Source organism: Rhamphochromis sp. 'chilingali' (genome assembly GCF_963969265.1).
Source record: "Rhamphochromis sp. 'chilingali' genome assembly, chromosome: 18".
In the NCBI taxonomy this organism is placed as follows: Eukaryota; Metazoa; Chordata; class Actinopteri; order Cichliformes; family Cichlidae; genus Rhamphochromis; species Rhamphochromis sp. 'chilingali'.
In genome coordinates, this window is record NC_137945.1 from 15,150,221 (window position 1) to 15,170,256 (window position 20,036).

The 20,036-nt window shown below is 42.7% G+C and overlaps 1 protein-coding gene across 18 annotated transcripts in view; it reads left to right on the forward strand.

Moving 5' to 3' along the window:
* kiaa1217 (KIAA1217 ortholog) overlaps window positions 1–20,036 on the forward strand; it is a 132,880-nt gene that overhangs the window by 71,143 nt on the left and 41,701 nt on the right. For 16 of the 18 annotated variants that reach the window (XM_080865377.1, XM_080865379.1, XM_080865392.1 and 13 more), the window contains exon 2: window positions 11,026–11,312. In XM_080865377.1, the coding sequence (XP_080721503.1) occupies window positions 11,026–11,312 (287 nt within the window). Of the gene's footprint in view, window positions 1–9,247; window positions 9,377–11,025; window positions 11,313–13,141; window positions 13,395–20,036 lie in introns of those variants that run through there. The other 2 variants (XM_080865378.1, XM_080865382.1) reach the window with 2 other exon arrangements.

Consider the following 20,036-nt stretch of genomic DNA (forward strand, 5'->3'; position numbering starts at 1 on the left):
TCACGCCTACTGGCTGAAGAAGCTAACTGCACTCCACGAGCGTCTGGCAGCACAAATGAACCAGCTGCTAGTTAACGAGAGACACCCGGAATGGCTAACTGAAGGCCGGACGGTCCTGATCCCCAAGGACCCCAAGAAGGGACCGGTCCCCTCCAACTACCGACCAATAACCTGCCTCAGTACTACATGGAAGCTCCTGTCAGGCATCATATCGGCTAAGATGAACAGGCACATGGGTCAATACATGAGCGGGACACAGAAAGGAATTGGCAAGAATACCAGAGGCGCAAAACACCAGCTACTGGTAGACAGAACAATCAGCCGAGACTGCAAGACCAGACTGACCAACCTGTGCACTGCCTGGATTGATTACAAGAAGGCCTATGACTCAATGCCCCACAGCTGGATACTGGAATGCCTAGAATTGTACAAGATCAATGGGACCCTAAGAGCCTTCATCAGGAACTCAATGGGGATGTGGCGTACAACACTAGAGGCCAACTCCAAGCCCATAGCACAAGTCACCATCAAGTGCGGGATCTACCAAGGAGATGCTCTGTCCCCACTGCTGTTCTGCATAGGCCTGAACCCCCTCAGTGAGATCATTAACAAGACTGGCTACGGATACCGACTACGGAACGGAGCAGTTGTCAGCCACCTCCTGTACATGGATGACATCAAGCTGTATGCCAAGAGTGAACGAGACATCGATTCACTGATCCACACTACCAGGCTATACAGCAATGACATTGGAATGTCGTTCGGACTGGAGAAGTGTAGTCGGATGGTAACAAAGAGAGGGAAGGTAGTCAGAACTGAGGGGATTGAACTACCAGAAGGCAACATTGCAGACATAGAGGACAGTTACAAGTACTTGGGGATCCCGCAGGCGAATGGGAACCATGAAGAGGCCGCTAGAAAAGCTGCAACCACCAAGTACCTGCAGAGGGTCAGGCAAGTCCTGAGGAGTCAGCTGAATGGTAAGAACAAGATCCGGGCCATCAACACGTACGCCCTGCCTGTGATCAGGTACCCTGCTGGGGTAATAGGCTGGCCAAAGGAGGAGATAGAAGCCACTGACATAAAGACAAGAAAGCTCCTTACCATGCATGGAGGGTTTCACCCCAAGTCCAGCACCCTGAGGCTGTACGCTAAGCGGAAGGAAGGGGGCCGGGGACTGGTGAGTGTCAGCACCACAGTCCAGGATGAGACAACGAACATCCAAGAATACATTGGGAAGATGGCCCCAACTGACCGAGTGCTCAGTGAATACCTCAGGCAGCAGAAACCCAAGAAAGAGGAGGGAGACGAGGAACCATCATGGAAGGACAGAGCCCTGCACGGTATGTACCACCGGCAGATAGAGGAGGTGGCTGATATCCAGAAATCCTACCAGTGGCTGGACAAAGCTGGACTGAAAGACAGCACAGAGGCACTAATCATGGCAGCACAAGAACAAGCTCTGAGCACAAGATCCATAGAGGCTGGGGTCTATCACACCAGGCAAGACCCCAGGTGCAGGCTGTGTAAAGATGCCCCAGAGACAATCCAGCACATAACAGCAGGGTGCAAGATGCTAGCAGGCAAGGCATACATGGAACGCCATAACCAAGTGGCCGGCATAGTGTACAGGAACATCTGTGCGGAGTATAACCTGGAAGTCCCGAGGTCAAAATGGGAGATGCCCCCAAGGGTGGTGGAGAATGACCGAGCTAAGATCCTGTGGGACTTCCAGATACAGACGGACAAAATGGTGGTGGCTAACCAACCGGACATAGTGGTGGTAGACAAACAGAAGAAGACGGCCGTAGTGATCGATGTAGCGGTTCCGAATGACAGCAATATCAGGAAGAAGGAACACGAGAAGCTGGAGAAATACCAAGGGCTCAGAGAAGAGCTCGAGAGGATGTGGAGGGTGAAGGTAACGGTGGTCCCCGTGGTAATCGGAGCACTAGGTGCGGTGACTCCCAAGCTAGGCGAGTGGCTCCAGCAGATCCCGGGAACAACATCGGAGATCTCTGTCCAGAAGAGTGCAGTCCTGGGAACAGCTAAGATACTGCGCAGGACCCTCAAGCTCCCAGGCCTCTGGTAGAGGACCCGAGCTTGAGGGATAAACCGCCCGCAGGGGCGTGCTGGGTGTTTATATATATATATATATATATATATATATATATATATATATATATATATATGTATACGTGTGTGAGCTTTTGTATGCAAAAGTCACACATGCATTTCTGCTGTGTGCACTTAATGGGTAAATGTGTTGACGTGGAAAACTTGCCAAAACAGATAAGAGATACCTTATCACCAAGCACACAGTGTGAGAGAGGCCTGACAATTTGACTTTTTATCACTTCATGCATTTAAACTTGCTACATCACTTGTGACTTATGAACACTCTGTAGGCAGACTGGGGATATGTGGCGAAGTTATCATGAGATGCCCAGAATTCAGCAGAGAAATTACATCTCTCTGTGTCAGGAGAAAAATCAGCAATGTAAGATTTTCATGGAAAAGCTGATAAAGAATAAAATTCACATGCAATGAAAGGGCATGGAAAGTGGCGTAAGTTCCTTGCCAGTGAGGTATAGCTATGTCAAAACATATTGAAACCCAGAGATCGAATCTGTGCTGCTTTTCGGATGATACCGAGCTCCAGTCACAATTGGTAGGGTATTAAACAGATGAGTCACGCTGGGGATCGGTTGCCGTTCAATTAACTGCAATGAAATATTTTCTACCCCAGCGCACTCGTATCTCTTTATCCAGGAAGAGAGTTCAAGACAGGATAGTCTCCGGAGATTCGGATACAAAGGAAGGATGACTCGAGATTCAAAAGAAAAAAGTTCCCTCAGACAGGCAACAAGAGGTAGCATATACCTCCCCTCTGACTCATGGGTAGTTGTCCTCCTCCCAGTCGCAGCTGTTCTCAGCGTCTCCCCATCCCTCACCCTTGGGACGCCACCAGCCTCACCGTTGGCCCAGAGACTGTTGTCACGGGAGACAAGCAGATATCTGAGCCAGTGGCTAGGTTGACTTACACCTACTCTGGCCAGGAGTTAATGAAGTGTGCACGCTGCTGGCGTTTCCTGGCAAACATATGTGCCTACACATTTATAATTGTGCACACAGGCACTCTAACAAACACACCAGTTCATTAAGCAGCTCTTACTGTCTTAGTTAATAAATGACAAAGACAGTATTATCAAACCTGTTTCCTTGTGGGTGCTTGAAAAGCTACACAAACACGCAGTCTTCTTCCTGTTCTCTCCGTCTCATGCTCAGGCACATGTAGGCGCTGTCATTTTCTCCTAATCATTACTCAGCATCCCAGGCGCATGTTCAAGAGCACCCCCTGGTGTGAAGAAAATGCAGGGCATCTTAAAAGTTACCACAACATATTTAGTTAGAGAAGTTTCTTTCTTGCTTTGAAGTAGTCCAGGGCTGATGTCTGTTAGAAAGTTGTAGCAGGTGGATGTGCCCATGAATGCAGCTTGCCAGTGAACACAGTTGTTAGTTTGAGCTGTCCTCTGAATGCTTTAGACGGCGTTATCTGAACTAATAGGCGTCCTCTTTCCATGGCTCTTTTCCTGGCCTTCCCTCCCCTCTTGTTTGCTTTATTAGATGGACAAGAAGTAACAAAATGTGTGTGTGTTATCAAGGATTTCATCAGGTCTCAAGTATTATTTCATTTCACAAGAAACTAAGACCATGTCCTGCTTATGTCATAGACTATGGCTCTGCTCACACCATGTACTGAGATGCGTTTTGCAGTGATCCGATCACAAATGAGCAGCTCTAAGTGTCGATGAAGAGTCTCAGTACTTCACACTTGATTTTTTAAATTTGTCTCGGGCCACATGGTATGTTTATCTGATTGCAACCAAATACTACTCAGAATTTAGATTACAAAAGAGATTACAAGCGTTTTTCAACAGCTGTCCACTTATTCGTCGGATTACCCACGATGCATGTTGATGTCAGACCTGACCTGAGTTTAATTTTATTGAAGCTGTAGTCCATTGAGATGCTATTGACTCTGCACTTCAGTTAAAGATCTGCGAGTCTCATCCACCACTTGCGATAAGCCATTCCACTTCAAGGTAGTGTCTAAGCAGTAAAATCGGTTTGCCATGCTTCATTGAGTCCAGCTACAGCAATAAGCTTTACTTGAACGTTCTCAGCATATCCAGTTTGATAAATATGTATTTAACCATCACTTTGCAATGCTAAGCTGTCACATTCTCTGCTCTTCCATAACCGTTTTCACATCACATCCACTTTACCACACCGCTGCTACTTTTCCCAGCGCTGACAGCCACATACACACGAGACCAAATGTCTGTAACTCATATCTTTTGGCCGACTGCCTGTCAGGTTGGCAGGCCTGTCTGTTTATATGGCTTCAGCAGAGTGGAAAGTCTGGAAAGGCCAGAGTATCTGACTACGTACACTCAAATGCACACGACATCCACAGCGTCTGTATCTGTGCATACCTACGTGCATATATCTTAATTGAAAGAGAAAATTGTGATCGGGGCGCGCGCCGCGGAAGTTTGAGTATCTGCTCGTTTGAGCTGAGACAGATGTTGTGGTGGTCTTGGCTAAGAGCAATGGTCATTACTAGTGACACGGCAGCTGGGATATGCCTCATTAGGTGCGAGATAGCGATGGGAACAAGTGTGGGAGGGTTGAGGGGGAAAAAATGACAGAAAGGCAGAAAATGTAAAGAAAATAGAAAAATAACTTATATTATATTTCTAAATAGAGGAATCTATTTAGGAATATCTTTGTAAGTTGTAATATGTTTATGTCATATGCAGTGTTTAAATCCTCCACAATGGAGTGGACTGTTTTATATTCTTAATGGGAAGGATAGCCAGAGACATTTGGAAAACACTGCTGTTTATTTACTGTTGGGTGCAATATGACAGGCCCAGTGTCCCGTATGGACACCACAGCTATGGGTGAATGCGCTTCTGCACACAGAGGCTTTGTGGAGCACTCCTGATTTAACAAGTCACGTAAACAAAGGCAAAGGAAGAAAGAGGATTGTATTACACTAGAAGGGGAGCAACAAAAACAACACATGCATACGATAAAATTATGGGATAAAAATTTAAGTTCTAATAAGTCATGAATTCCAGCTAGATCGCAAGATTTTCTTTCAAATATAACAGCCCGTTGTTCTCTGCAGATTGGTGTCATCCTGACCTGAAAATGATATAATCAACCCCTTGAATCAAAACAACAGCCCACTCAGCCACAGGATTTTCAAGGGAAGGTTTTTGAGTCACTTTCTTCACAGAGCCTCTCTGATTGGTGGGTAGTTTCCTTGAGTCTTAAGCTACACTGGAAGTGGCGTTCCTCCTTATGGAAATAGTCTATCTGGCCCTTTCTCTGTATCAGAAATCATTTTGCATGTGTTGATTTGCCGGACAAGTTTTCGTTTTTCTGCCTCGTATCTGTAAAAAGTGAAACAGATACCCACACAGGAAGTCAGATATCCCCTGCATGCGAATGCTTGAATGCCTGCGTTTGTGTTCATATGAGTTAGTTTCGAGAAATGTTGCAGAGCTGCATTGCAAAGGGGTTTTATAATTCTTTGTCACTTACCTCCACGGAAACAGCTTATCTATCAGATCAGCAATCAGCGAGATTTCACTGTAGAAACTGGTTTATTTTCAGAAGGTCACCTCCAATGGCACTCGCATTAGCCCGTGACTGCAGCTTGGCAGTGTCAGTGTGCAGCTCTGGCTGTGGGTGGAGGACGGTAATGTGATAAGTGGAGGACATGGAATCAGCTGGTCTTAACAGAAAAGGTAAAAGTGATAGGAAAGCAAATGGAAAAACAAAATTTTAGTTTTGACAATAACTATTTGGACTGTTTAATTTAATTTCCAGTACCGTGTAAAAGTCTTTAGCATCCTATTTATTTCTTTTTATTTTGCTAGGAAAATGGGAAGTAGTCTATAGAATGGTACAGTTTGTACTTAACAGCCTGAACTCTCTTAGACAAGCTTTCTTGTAAATTCTTTAAGTAGTCTTCAGGAATAGTTCTCCAGGCTTCTTGAAGGACATTCAAAGCTCTTACTTGAATATATGGGTGCTTTTTGTACTGTTCATTGTCAAGATGATCCCATATTGCTTCAGTAATCTTGAGGTCCATGCTTAAGGCTAGTCTAGGACTGAGAGTGTTCCAGTGTATGTTTTTGTTTCCAGGTATGCTTCTACTTCATTCGCAGTGTGTTTGGTATTACTGTCATGCTGAAAAATGAAGCCATTCTGAATCAGATGTATTCTAGATAGCATTGCTGTCTGGTGGATCAAATCTGATGGTGCTTTTCTGCTTTGATAATTCCATCAGTTTATACAATACCTCCAAGACCACTAGTTGAAACCACGACAGAGCCTCCACCTGCCACTTCTTTTTTTGGCCTCCTAAAATACACTTTTATGTCTGTCAGACTTGTTTTTGGTATTTGTCATCTAAAGAAATGGAAAGTGTTTTGAGACAGGTTGCTAATAACAAAGTGCCTGAAGATGCTATTTAAATTTGGTTCTTTGCTAAGATGTCTGTCATGTGTAGACAAAACACTGGTTTATTCCTTTAGCATGGTGCCGTTTTTATGCTTGAATGATTGATAGGTCAATGTTAAGTGACTTAAAAATATTCCTTTCAACATGGTCAGGTACAAAGGCTGGACTGAGCATGAATGAAGAAGCAGCCAAAGTCTAAAAAATAACTTTGAAAGACCAGTCTCGGTCTTTGGGAGCAAACTGTAAAAAGATGAAGAATGGCTTTTGAACTGTGCTGTATATCAATACGTTCATATTTCAGGTCACTGCCACGGTAAAAAAAAAAAAAAAAAAGAAGAAGAGAGAGAGTTAGCCATAGCTAGTTGCCTACCAGATCTCTATCAGTACATTTAATTTAAAACCAAAAGGTTAAAACTCTAACAGGATGACATAAGGGGTAAAGTAAAATAAATAAAATCACAAAATACATTAGGATTCAGACTTAATGTTCAGAATTTGTGCAAAAGAAGAAGAAAAAATGAAATAAATGAACCCAGGAGATGTCGAGGTAAAACATTTGTCTTGCCAGTGGCTGAATGAGAAGTCAGAGGAATTCATTCATGTGTGTGCAAAATTTTATATTAGGCCAACTGGCTAACAGATGACACAGCACTGTTATCCCTCACCACTAGCATGGTTAAAAATTTAAAGTGGGTCATAATCATTACACCCTGAAGGCAGTGTTTATTCAAACAAGGATTTTTTTTGTCTCTGTAATAGTCTTAATGACTTGTTAAAATGGATATTATTACAACATTAGGAGCCCGACTTACTGTAATCGTATTTAAATGAGATCCTCTGTGTATGCATGGCTCAGTTCCACATGAAGGATTAACTGATATTCTAACTCTGATAAGTTTTACATAATAAAAATGCTTTCAGATACTCGACAGTGGACCAGAGCGGTTACGTGCATCACCAGTCATGTCTTTAGGGCATTTCTACATGAACCCTACTTTTATTGCACACAACAGGGCTTTGTATTTAACTGCGTAGTTATGGGATAGTAATAGTAGGGGAGAGTGGGAGTGTGCACAGGGATACATTCCTCCATAAATACGTGACGGCGAGAAAGTAACTGCAGTAACAGTGGGACGCCCCTGCTCCTTGTAAGACCTGGTGTTCATGCACAAGTGCTTCGTGTTGTCTTTCAACTGAGAGGGCCATCATTTAGTCAACATGGCAGCTGTGAAAGAGAGAATTACACTCTTGAGCCACTGGAGTGAGAAGCAATTGACTTGAATATCCCCTGTGACATTCTTAAAGAAGCAGGTCATTTTTTTGGGGTCTGGAAAGCTGTCAGTAAAGGAGCGCAGGATGTAATTGTTGGTTTGGAGGAGCTGCTTTAATTATGTGTTTGGTTTAGCCGAACTGACCTGGTGGTTGCTTGGGATGATGTATGTGTCATTGTCCTGACTGAGGAATTTTTCACACACGAACACTGATGTTACTGAGATGGCTAAGCTTGCAACAAAGCTAGTTTTAGTAAAGCAACTTAGTGCTCATTTTGTCATTGCCAGCCAATAAAGGCTTTTAAATAACATTTTACTGCAAAGTTAAAACAGCAGGCTGCATTGACTCACTGTTTTTCCTACTTATCTGCAGTCACACTGGATAAAAATACTTCATTTGCACATGTCTTTTCACACTTTGACTCAATGATTTCCCTGTCTACTGGCCGGCTAATTCTGACTTTTACAGTGAAGCATCTGGGCACATGGGTGGGTGAAAGCAGACAGAAAGTGGGTGGAAGAAGCCTCGTCTCCATATGTTAGACATTAGAGGTCAGCTGCCGCATGTTTGTTCGTGCGCTCGGCCTGGCAGTTTCAGTTACACGGCTCACAAGCTACGCTATTGATCCCCTCACGTCTTCTGTTAAGGTACATCAACTTTTGCCTTCCTCTCTTACATTTAGATCCGGTCACTTACATCAGCAGCTGCAAAGAAATGACATTGGATGTATGTCTTCCCTATCCCCCTGCTTTAAAAAAAACAACAACAAAAAAACCCAGACACACACACACGTATGAAGCCAGCGAACATATTTGCACAAAATGTTGTGTTGCTGTACAGAAGCTGAAGATCAGGAGCCAGCGTGAGCCTCTGGTGTCTCCTGAAAACTTCCCAGTTGGAATCAACACTGCCTGCAGGAGTGATGCTTGTCTTATTCTGTTTTGCTGATCAGATAACTCGATCACATATTAGCTCGCTGCCACAGCCTGAGAGACGTTTGGATGTGGCTCAGAAATAGGTTATGACACATTTGGATGCATGCTAGCGTCTAGTGGGCCCCTCAACAGGGACGGAGAGCTAAACAAGAGACAGCCTGCAGACAAAGTCTTGATAAAGAACAGACTCTGTCTGTGAGAGCATGCATATGTGTTTGTGTGTCACAGGCTGTTTGACACCTCTCTCAGTGTCCAGTTTTAAAAAGATTTCTTGATGCTTCTTGTCAGTATCTTCTTTTGTAGTGGTCTTTATACCATTTGCTTTACACAGTCTGTGACCAATGCATGGCAGCAACAGTAGAGCTTTTAGCTCAGGGGTGAGGATCTAGTCACTCTCTGTCCTGGAATGCAGTTGACTTTCTAAATCCCCACCAGTCTATCCTGGGGCTGTGGGGCAGGGCCTATCTCAAGCCCCCTTTTCCATGTGAGCCATGTCTGGAATCTCTAAGCAAGCAGTTGGCTGAGTCCCCCGGCCTCGCTTTTTCACGGGCACTGAGCGCATTGATCTCAGAGCGCGATGGAAGAAGAAATTGCAGATGAAGACAGAGATTGCTCACTTGAGGAAGGTAATGAGCTTTGTGACATGAAACCAGCAAATGAATTCACATCCTTTAGAGGGTTTGAGTGTGTTTTGTCTGCTGTTTTGTCTGCTGAGTGTAATTTGGTTAGCAGTGGGGGAAACTGTGTTTGGGAGTTAAAAATAGAAATTGGAAATACATGAGAGGTCTTGCTGCTCTGAACTTGAGCAGGGTGGGGGTGTGGGTGCGCTGGTGACGGGCTCTGAGCGTGACGCACCACCGCACGATAATTATGAAAAAATTAAGCCTGCCTTTTGTGCTTAGTGATGAAAGCAGTTTTATGCTTTGCAGATCTGCAGGTTAGAGCAAAACAGACACAACTCTAGATTGAAAGAAAGGTGGAAAGGATGTAGTAGATGCTGGAAGAAAACAAGCACTTTTTAAAAAAAATACAAATTACTCCAATAGTTAAATCTCCGAAACTAGTTTAGTCCAAACATGTCTGAGAAGAAAACGAGAAATTGCCTTTTCATCTGTGGCTCACAGCACGCTTTCAAGCTTTCAAAGAAAAAGACAAGAAAAGCTGCGTTAAGCAACCCGCAAAATAGTGGCAAATCACTCGAAATTTCCTCCTTCAGCTGTTGAAGAGCTGAACTCTGTAAGAGGTCCTTTATTTTCCGTCATCACCCTCTGAAAGGTACACATTACAGCTCCAGCTACCTGTCTACAAAACAAGGCAGCAGATCAGCTTGCTTTATTGCTTTCCCCCCTCTTTTCCACAGTTGAAGAACCGCCTCCTTCATTCTCTTCTCTTCTCTTCTCTTCTCTTCTCTTCTCTTCTCTTCTCTTCTCTTCTCTTCTCTTCTCTTCTCTTCGTGCAATGATTGATTTAAGACATCATTACAACAGTACAGGGCTGTGTTTACCTCAGTTCCACACCACATAAAATATGTGTGTTCTGCGTATTTTTAACATGTGATAAAAGGGTAAAAAAAAAATGTTCCTGAAGGGACATAAAAGGTTGAAAAATGGCTGGAGGGCTGCTTGCTTTTCTTTAATTCTGTGAACACATGGAATATTTGGGAGCTCCACATGTGCAGGTAGCTCCTCTGATATTTATTTATTTATTTATTTTCATTCCTGAAAAAGTTGAAATGATTGCACCTGGCAGCTTCTGTTTACTCCCCCAGTTTCATGAGGCACTTGATGCATAAACAGATGCTCTGGATATCGTCTCCGAGTTTCTCCATTTGTGCCTCCTTCTGTTACTGGGTTTCCTTGTGTTTCGTAACGGAAAGAAACCTGAACAGCTGTTTCAATTTAGCGTTTTCATCTTCAGTGTTGTGTCTGTCACGTTCAATCCAGGATTTATTGCAGAAATTTAAAACTGCATGAATATGTAATGAAGTGTGTACCAGTGTTTGCATATGAGTGTTGCTAACAGTCATTCAAATATGCATAAAATGTTTGTTCTTCATATTCACACACAGACTTTGTTATACCAAGAAGAGAGAATATTATTTATTTCCTTTTCACAAAGTTACAGATGGCTGATTTGCACTGACATGCCCTACTTTTGACTTATGGAAGAATGACATGCATGCACACACACGCTCTTGATGTCGAAACGTGAGTGCGTCACATTTGACCCCTTTTCTCTTTGTGTGTGTGTTTGTGTGTGTGTGTCCCTTCCTCAGAACAAACCAAAAGCAACCTAAAGGTAACGTCCCCAGAGGACGCTGAGCACATAAGCCGCAGACAGGCATCCCCAAATGGGACTGCCCCTTCAAGAGGGGATGCCAAAGGCAGTCGCACAATCCCCCGAAGGCACACTTTAGGAGGAGCTCGCAGCACCAGGGAGATTCTGGCTATGCAGCCGCCAGATATGGACAAGAAGAGGGAGGCCTTTCTGGAGCATCTGAAGCAAAAATACCCCCACCATGCTTCGGCGATCATGGGTCACCAGGAAAGGCTGAGGGAACAGGTCAGTAGGCTGCAGAAAGATCATCGTGTGTTATGTTGTTTGACCAGGCGCACCTGGTTTGAACATAAAAAAATGAATAAATAAACAAAAACTAGACTTCTTGAGATTTCAAATGCTGGGAAGATCTAGTGTCCTGGGCCAAGGTGCCAGCCACAACTTGCCCAAGTTTGAACCCCCCACAGGTAACAGTGTTATGCATTGAGCCACTATACTTTCTTTCTATACTTTCTTATCTGTGGAATAAATAAGTGCATCAACAAGCATTTCAGATCCTATTTTTTAAAAAGAAATCTTCTCTCAACCTGATTTTGAGCTAAATTCATCTGTATGGTAGGTGCTGTTGCTTATGGCACACTTAACAGTTAAAGAACAAGACGTTTTCCTCTACTTCACAAACAGACAGCTTTACTGACTAAGTCCGTCTACACATACAAGGAATTGGGCTCTGTTTTTTTCATTGCTCTCAATGTACTTCACAGAATATTGAAACGGATAATCACAACATGTATAGCATATTTATTTTGATACGTACACAGGTGCAATGCAGTGCAGAGTGAGAAGATGTTGGAATAAATTATATACATCATGACTTGACAGTAAATATTGTCAGTAATAATATAATATTTATTTGTGTACAGTGATGTATAGCTATGTACTTATCAATATAGTACATACAGGACATTTTAGCTGAACTAAAAGAAGATAATAATACTGTTTTTTAGAATTGCATTAATCAGACTGTATTTAATGTTGCGATTTAGTTCAGTTCATTACAGCACGACCATATTCAACATGATAGTGCAAGTTAGGTCACAAAGTAAATAACTAGTTTCCACAGAATTAGGTATAAGATATGAAAATGCCTTTATCCAGTCTTGGAATAGATAGTTTTCAGTTCCTTTATAAACTGCAGTTTTATCTGCACAACTCTTTCCTTCCTGTTTTGTTGCTGCAGGTTAGATGTGAAATGTGTCCAATAAATCTGCCTGTCACATTTCCCTCCCACAGCTGCTGTGGAGCAATGAGGTTGTATTTTTATGAAGGAGTTGGAGGGGAAAAAAAGCGGGTCAAACCAGCGGGTCATACTTTCCTGTTTTGGTATCCATTATTTAATTAACAGGTGTTAGTATTAAAATATGCGTTTGTGTAAAATATGCCTTTCCCACTGTTATGTGGGAACTTTTAAAGGTTATAAATTCTCCTTGTGCTTCACCTTTCTGAAGTCAGTAAGGACGTAAGCACAAAGGGAGTCTCTAGGTGGACATTTGGCTCACCTGATCTGGTTCGTTTGCTCAGGGTCAGAGGAGATAAAAGATGGAGGGGAGGCTAGCTGGCTTTGTAGCCAAAACAATCGAGGTAATAGTGAGACTGGCACAAAGCCACAGGGAGCTCCAGGAAATGGCACAAGGTATTGTGAAAGAAGAAAGAATTTTGTGTGTGTGTGTGTGTGCTGTTTTCGGGCCAGCCCACATGCAAAGCGATGCCTTTTCATGAGGTGCAGTTTCAATATTATAGCCTAATATCAGTCGTCATGAATGATGGTATCGAATTTGCACAGGTTGATCAACCGGTTTGTTTGCTTTCTGAACACAGTGGGCTTGCACTGTGCACATGCATCGTTTTCTCCTTCGAATCAATCACCGATTCTCATTGGTGAGAAAAATGGAGGGGAGGGGGTAAGTGTATATTTGGTGGTTTTATCCTGCGCACGAGTGGGGATAAAAAGGAGGACTTCTGTTGTGAAGTTTAGATAGTCAGACAGGTAAGTTCGGCTCCCGGCTGGGTGGAGTCAGAGTTGCTATAGTGACTCGTGATGTCACAGCTGGAAGGGCTCAGTTTACTTGTAGGTGCCTGTCGGAGAGAGCTGGGATCCTGGCAGTGTGAGATCTCTGTGTGTGTGTGAGTGCAGGAGCGCTCTTAATGCTGTGCAGGCTATGGACCGGAAGGTTGTTTGGAAGCATGGCTCTCTGTACGTGAAGCCCGCGGAAGAATAAGAATAAACTTTTTTTTTCTTTTAAGTACAAAGGAATACATTTATCACAACGGAGACGAGAGTCCAGTCAGAGGGGAGAAGAAGAAAAGGTAGGATACATCGGAAAATGTACTGGTTTCTTTTTTTCTAGACGTCCAGTGCCTTTTCACATGTTAGTGCGCGTGGAAGTACTACAAAGATGCATGGATTGTTGCTCTTATGAGCACACTGAAACGCCCTGGAGTTTCACTATTGCGCCAGAGGCAGCGCGCACCAGGCTGCTGTCAGGTGCTGCAAACTTCCAAGAGGCAAATGCAAAACTTGGTGCACGAGTTTTTTTCCCCCTTCTCTCCCAAGAATACAAATCGACGAAAAGTATTTAACCGCAACGACATATTTAATTGGGTCGACGCCTTGAGGTGTAAATTATCCAAAATGTGCAATCCCGTGTGCAGCATCCCCGTAATTTTGCCACTTATGTAGCTATAATTGCAAAGCAAATGATCCATTGTGAACGGACGTCTGGGGTTATACCTTAATAACGTGCTGCATCTTGCGTGATAATGATGGTGATGATGATTATATGACAGTATAGCTGTGATTGCTACGCGGCTGGTTCCTGTTGTTGTTGTTGCTGGTGAGTTGAGGTGAAGATTCATACCAGGCGTGTGAGATCTTGTGTGTCATCTTATATTTCTTTTGGCTGTGTGCTTATGCGTAAAAAGATCCGCAATTGGAGCTTGTTGAAAGTTGCTGTGTTTTCCCAAACTTTGTGGCTCGTGCTTTAATGTTTCATTTAATATTTTATGCACTAATACGAGTAGACTAAAGCTGTGGGCTTGTTTCCCTGATTAGGCTGCCAGGACAGTTCCGGTTTCTTTTTTATCTCTCAGGGTTTTGGAGAAGGTTATTTACTCAGAAAAAAATCAAGGCTGCTACTTGCCGCCTGTAAACATGCTGTTACATGGTAGTTTCTTTTGTTTTTTGATGAGCTTGTATAAAAAAAAATGTTATGGGTCATTCCGGAGTCACAGAGAGCTTACTGTCTTTATTTGTAGGTGACATGCAGTTACTCTGAAAATGTCAAGTTTTATGTCCTGTGAAGTTCTTCTCTCAGCTGCTGAAACACTGAACTGAGATGAGAGATCTGCTGGTGCTGACTGTCAGTTTGCAAAGCATGACACCTTCAAATTGATTTTTTTTTCTTTTGGAGAGAAACTGCATATGTGTTACTCAGACATGTGGGATGGGATTCGGGCGCTGATGGGTCTTGAATACATCGTGTCCAGGATGAAGATACAAGACGCTGTCAAAAAGCAGGCAGCTTTCGAGCACCAATGCCTGGAAAATAAATTCAACGCTGATAAATGAGAAAAAGATGAGTGAAGAATGCAGTTGGCATGATCCAATTCTGGATGTCAAGAATAATGCAATAACTCACTGCTAACAGAAGCAGCAGAAAATGAAAATAATGACAAGTTTATTGAAGTGTTTGTCATTCGGTGTCCTGAGGGGTGTAATTATTCAGATTTAAAGGAAAAAATAACTGCCAGAAAATGTGTCATCTTGCCCACAACAACATTCTTGTGAAAGTGTGGGAAAAAAATAGACCTGCCACCGTTCTCACGCAGATTCAAACATGCCTACCATACAGGAAAAGCAACATCAGTGGCGATGCGTGCTTCAGAAGGAAGAAGCAGGTTTGAGTTACAAAGGCGGAGATGCTTCAAGGTCAACCAGAGGTTAGGAAGATGATATTGTGTCAGCCCGAAAAGTGATGACCCCAGTCTTTTAGGAATAATCACACAGATACCCTCACACATAGCTACAGACTGCTTGCCTTATGCTTATAAAAGGGGTCCCTTGATTCTTGATTCTTCTGTGATCTTTAAATCCGCAACAAAAGCAGAAGTGTTTTAATTTCCTCTGCTCTTCATTGGGTCTGCAAAAACCTGGATTCCACCCAAGGGAGATGAGATAAGATCCCGTTGGCCTGACCGCCACCTATCCTCTCATCCCTCTCCCCCTGCCCAGGGGCTTAGACAAGCACAAACCGAGCTGCTCGACTGGTCACGAACACACACACACAATGAATTCCCTCCTTCCGCTTGTGTGCCAGTGTCTGTGTTTGATGAGCTGTGACTTGCCAGGCTCCGGGTTTCTCTCCAGAGTGGGGCGGCCATGTTAGGACAGCTGTCTGCAGCTGTGGGCATCATACAGACAGACAGACAGACTGAAAGGTCTGCACCCCCAAGCTGTGATAATCTGTTGGCCTATGTCTTATGAGGGCACATATTTCAAGATGGGCAAATGTTTTTGGGAAGGAGATGCTCATAATGCAGTTCTCCTGCAACATGAACGGTCAGAGTGTGATCTGAACAGTTTGTTCTTTAAAAAGAGAAAGTTTTTAAACAAGACTTTTTAAGGCACCCAAATATACCAAATATACAGGGTGCCATTGTCATGTTGTGTTCTGTGCAATTACCATAGGTATTGTATTTATGGCACACATGTTTGATAAAACGTGAATTAAGGGTATATGTTCACAATAATGTGTGAGTGATAGGGTAAAGTTTTCCAACTAGTCTCTGTCAGTCCACCAACCTGCGGTCACGATATTTGCGCAGGGGTACAACAGAAAGTTGCCTCACTATATATTACAACCAACAGTGGACTCTATCAGCTACCCAAACACAGGTCGCTGATGTAGTCATCCAGTCGGCCAATGCTGCAACACGTGAAACATCATGCTATGTCTAAGCCTCTTTTTAATCCATTTGTCATGTATTGGTGTGAAGGTGGACCCGAATGCAGATTCTTTAGACTGGGGTAAATGAACAAAAATCAAGCTTTTATTCAGGTAAAGAAGAATAACTGCAATAGGCAGAAAACAACATCCATAAATTAAATGGGGAAAGACTCGCAGGCAGGTGTGCAGGAAAATAAACAGTAAGACGCAACAGTGATCTAAGACAGACCGAGGCTATAAATAAACACGTGAGGAAACCAGGGAGATGGGAAACGCCAGGGTAAGAGACGCAGCTGAAACAAATCCACAATGACGAGACAGGGGAAGCGAAACAAGATACTAAAAACAAAAGACTACCAAAATAAAAACATAAAAAATAGCAAAACTAATCCCTAAGCAAAATATTAACTGAAAACAATTCACTGATACCAAGAACTCAAGAGTAAAGACAGTGATCAAGAATAATCAATCTCAGAAGCCAATGGAGCATTAAATCATAAAGAACAATTCAAAAGTCCAAAAGGGAAAAAACCCCGAGTCCAAGGCATTGCAACATTTAGGCACATACTTTTCTCTGTGTGGCCCTGCTACACTCTTGCTCCCTGAAGCCAAGGTCAGCTAGATAAAACTGGCTTCAAACATGCATAGACTCCCTGAGAGAGATGCGACCGTGATCAGAGAAAAGAAGAAAAAAACAGAAGAAGTAGCAGAACTAGTCTTGGGGGGAGTGTTGTTCCTGATTTTAAGTAATCTGCCCACACAAGAAAAGATCATTTGTCATTGTCCCTTCTGGCACAATAGTCGTGCAGTGACTGGGACATCACCATGCACACATTCAGGTGTTGCATGCTGAAATATTTAAAACCACGGATGTCTTTTCACAAGACACTCCCTGTGTTGCACCTTGCATCTGAAACCACACAATGAGTCGGTGTGTCCTGCAGGTCTGCGGCAGAACATCTGTTTTTAATTATCAAACCCTGGAAATGGCTCTGGATTGCTTTTTAATAGCATCTGCCACCTCTGCATGAAGTAACACTTTGAGAGCTGCTTTCGGTAACACAAACAAGAACCGCAAGGTTAATGACGGACAGGCACTGACCTGCCAATTAACCGGGGTCACGTGGCGGGGGGGGGACGCAGCACCCCAACCGAGGGGACAAGTGGTTTAAAGAGTGGCGCCACGGCTGTGTCTAATCCCGAGTGTCGTTGGGGGTTTGGGGTGGGGGGCGGTTAAGCTGCTCTGACAGAGGGCCCTGATGGACCTGCCACTGATCACTGCTGATAATGAGTGAAGCCAGACAGAATTTTGCACACTGTCTCAAACGCAATGCCAGTGTGTTAATCAGACCAGCTAATCAGGTCTGAGCTCTTTTCAGTCTTCTCTTCAGAGCCGTATTAGCCCTTCTTAAAGTCGCACATCAGCAGTTATCTTCAGATGCATTGTTGGCTTAACGTACAGGTAGTTGCTACAAGGATCTGCAGCAGTCTTGATGTATGGGACACGTTTAAGCTCACGCCCTTACATTCCTTTGTTAACACTCAGGAGCATTTCTAATACAGCGGTCGGAGCCCAAGGAGCCTTACATGAGAGTAACTGCTTATATTATTTCATTAACATTGCTGCTCTCTTACAAACCCTAATAACTAAGCTACAATGTTCAGGAAAGGGTGATTAGACATTTGAGTAAAGCACAGTTTGATATACGATGAGTCCCATATTAATTAGTTGTATTCAGCAATCTTAATGGATTCCCTGATCATTTTCTAATCCACCTTTTGCTGGTTAAGATTGCTTAAAGATGAGCACAGTATCTCTGAGGGTCCTTTTTATAAGCATGCTTGACCAGTCAACTGTGCACATTCATGTACCTCTGGTATGAAATAACAACCTCTTGGTCATTTGGTGGTATGGGGATCATTTCCATCCTTTATTGGCCCTGCTGACTTTTTGTCCAAACTTGCAAACTTTTGTCTTTAAACTTGCAGCTTTATTAAAATGGAATGTTATCCTGTCATCGCCACTATGTTGCAGAGATAACAAGCAAGGCTGCTCCTGTAGGGACTCTGTGTACAGGAGAAGGGACTCAACGCCATGCTAGCCTTATTTCACTTAGCACTGACTTCATTATTATTAACACTGTCCCTGCCAATAATGTTAAATTATAGCAGTCAGTGTTTTCATATCATATCATATGTGGTCGTGCTAAAAATCAAACTTTCTGTTTTGTCTTTTTAAAATTGTATTTACATATATTCATAGAACAAAAAAGGTTTCTGCGAGGTCTTGAATAATTAGAGATTCGCAAGTGTGGTAAGTTCAAAGCAGGACCCATTGATTACATCCAGCGAACTCTGCAGTGCAGTTTTAATTCTTCAATATTAGTAGTAATAATATAAAAATATGGCTTGCAGTAAAGCCACTCACAAAATTTGCATCGCATCTTTTCCTTTAAAACTCCAAAGTTAGAATCATTATTATTTTAGAACAACTTTAAAATTTTAAGGTGTGCTGGAAATAAAAAAGAGGGATGTGAGGTGAAACAATCTGGATTTAAGAAACCTTAACTTTAAATGAGAAGGAATGTCGGGTAATATATTTAGTGTAATTAGATGGTACAATTAAATGTCTGCCTGTATTATTTTAAAACTTAAAAATAGTCATATTTTAGTTGCTTTAGCTTGCTTGGTGTTAAAATTGCCAAATGAGCTTGCTACTGTATACACCTGCTGGTCAACACATGAGCATTAACATCACCACTATTTGACTAACGAACGGTCCACAACAACACGCCTGATGTGGAAGTTTTTTTCCCTAATATTATTTCTCCTCCCTCAAAATAAGTCTAGAAACTTTGAAACAGCCATCTGAGAACTACAAACCTTTAGTGTGCAAGCTAGCCTCCCTCCTCTATTTAGCATTGCAGATTTTTTATTTATTTATTTCTTTTTTTACCTCTTTCATGCTGTAGGAAAACAAAGAAGGTAAAAGCTGCCTTTGTAGTGCTTCTCTGTTTTAAGAGGTAAAGTTGCAAGTCGAGTCGACAAGAAAATGTTCTAAAAAGAGTGTAAATTCAATCTACCCTTTATCTTGTTTACTAGTTTTCATTCTAACTTGATGCTGTAGAAAAATAAAAGGTCAAGGAAAAATGTATTTGCTAGATAAAACATTTTCGTCAGACAGACTCCTGGGCTCAGTTTCGCTTTGGGTAGAAGCCTGAGTAAATGCCAGATTCATTTACAGTGTTACGCTCAATGCAATGTTAGTTTAACACAAAGTTAAAGTAAAGGCATTACTCACTCTGAGCAATCTTAACATAATACACTTCAAATTACAAGTAAGGGCATGTATTATCTATTGAAATGGATTTTGAAAACCATCCCAACACTACAATATAAAATAAGCAATATTACTTTATATCATAAATTGTTATTGTTCTTATATATAGGCCAAGAGATTCCAAACATCATAACTAGGCAAAAGGGGCTGTTTTACCCCTTTTTTGTGCCCTTCTTTTGCAAGCCTTTGCATGCAACCCAGCATCTGGACTCCACCTTAGGCCAAAGGTATGAGCCTGACTTCAAAAGGCACACCGAGAGGATTTTTTACCACTGACAGGACCAGTTCTGAGCATCTGGTTCAAACTTCATTTTGATCTCCTGCATTTATTTCCACTTGGCCCTTCTCAATGAAGATAAAGGCAATGCAGTGTTAGGTGCACAGAGGAGAGCAGTGCAGCAACGCTAGTCGAAGTCGGTATAGATGCAAAGGTTCACACAGGTTTTACTGTTGCTAAACAAGATGATAAAGAAGATAGGGAACACCTGGAATGTAGAGTACTGTATAGCAGGCAAGTATGGGCAGATACTGGAATTAATAAATTAGCCGGTTTGACAGAAGTAGAGCGTGTGCTACAGATTCAGTTCTTTACCTTAGCTCTGGTTCGTGTTTATACAACCCTTCACACAGTCGTGCAACTCAGCCCGTGCTACATTGTGTTTA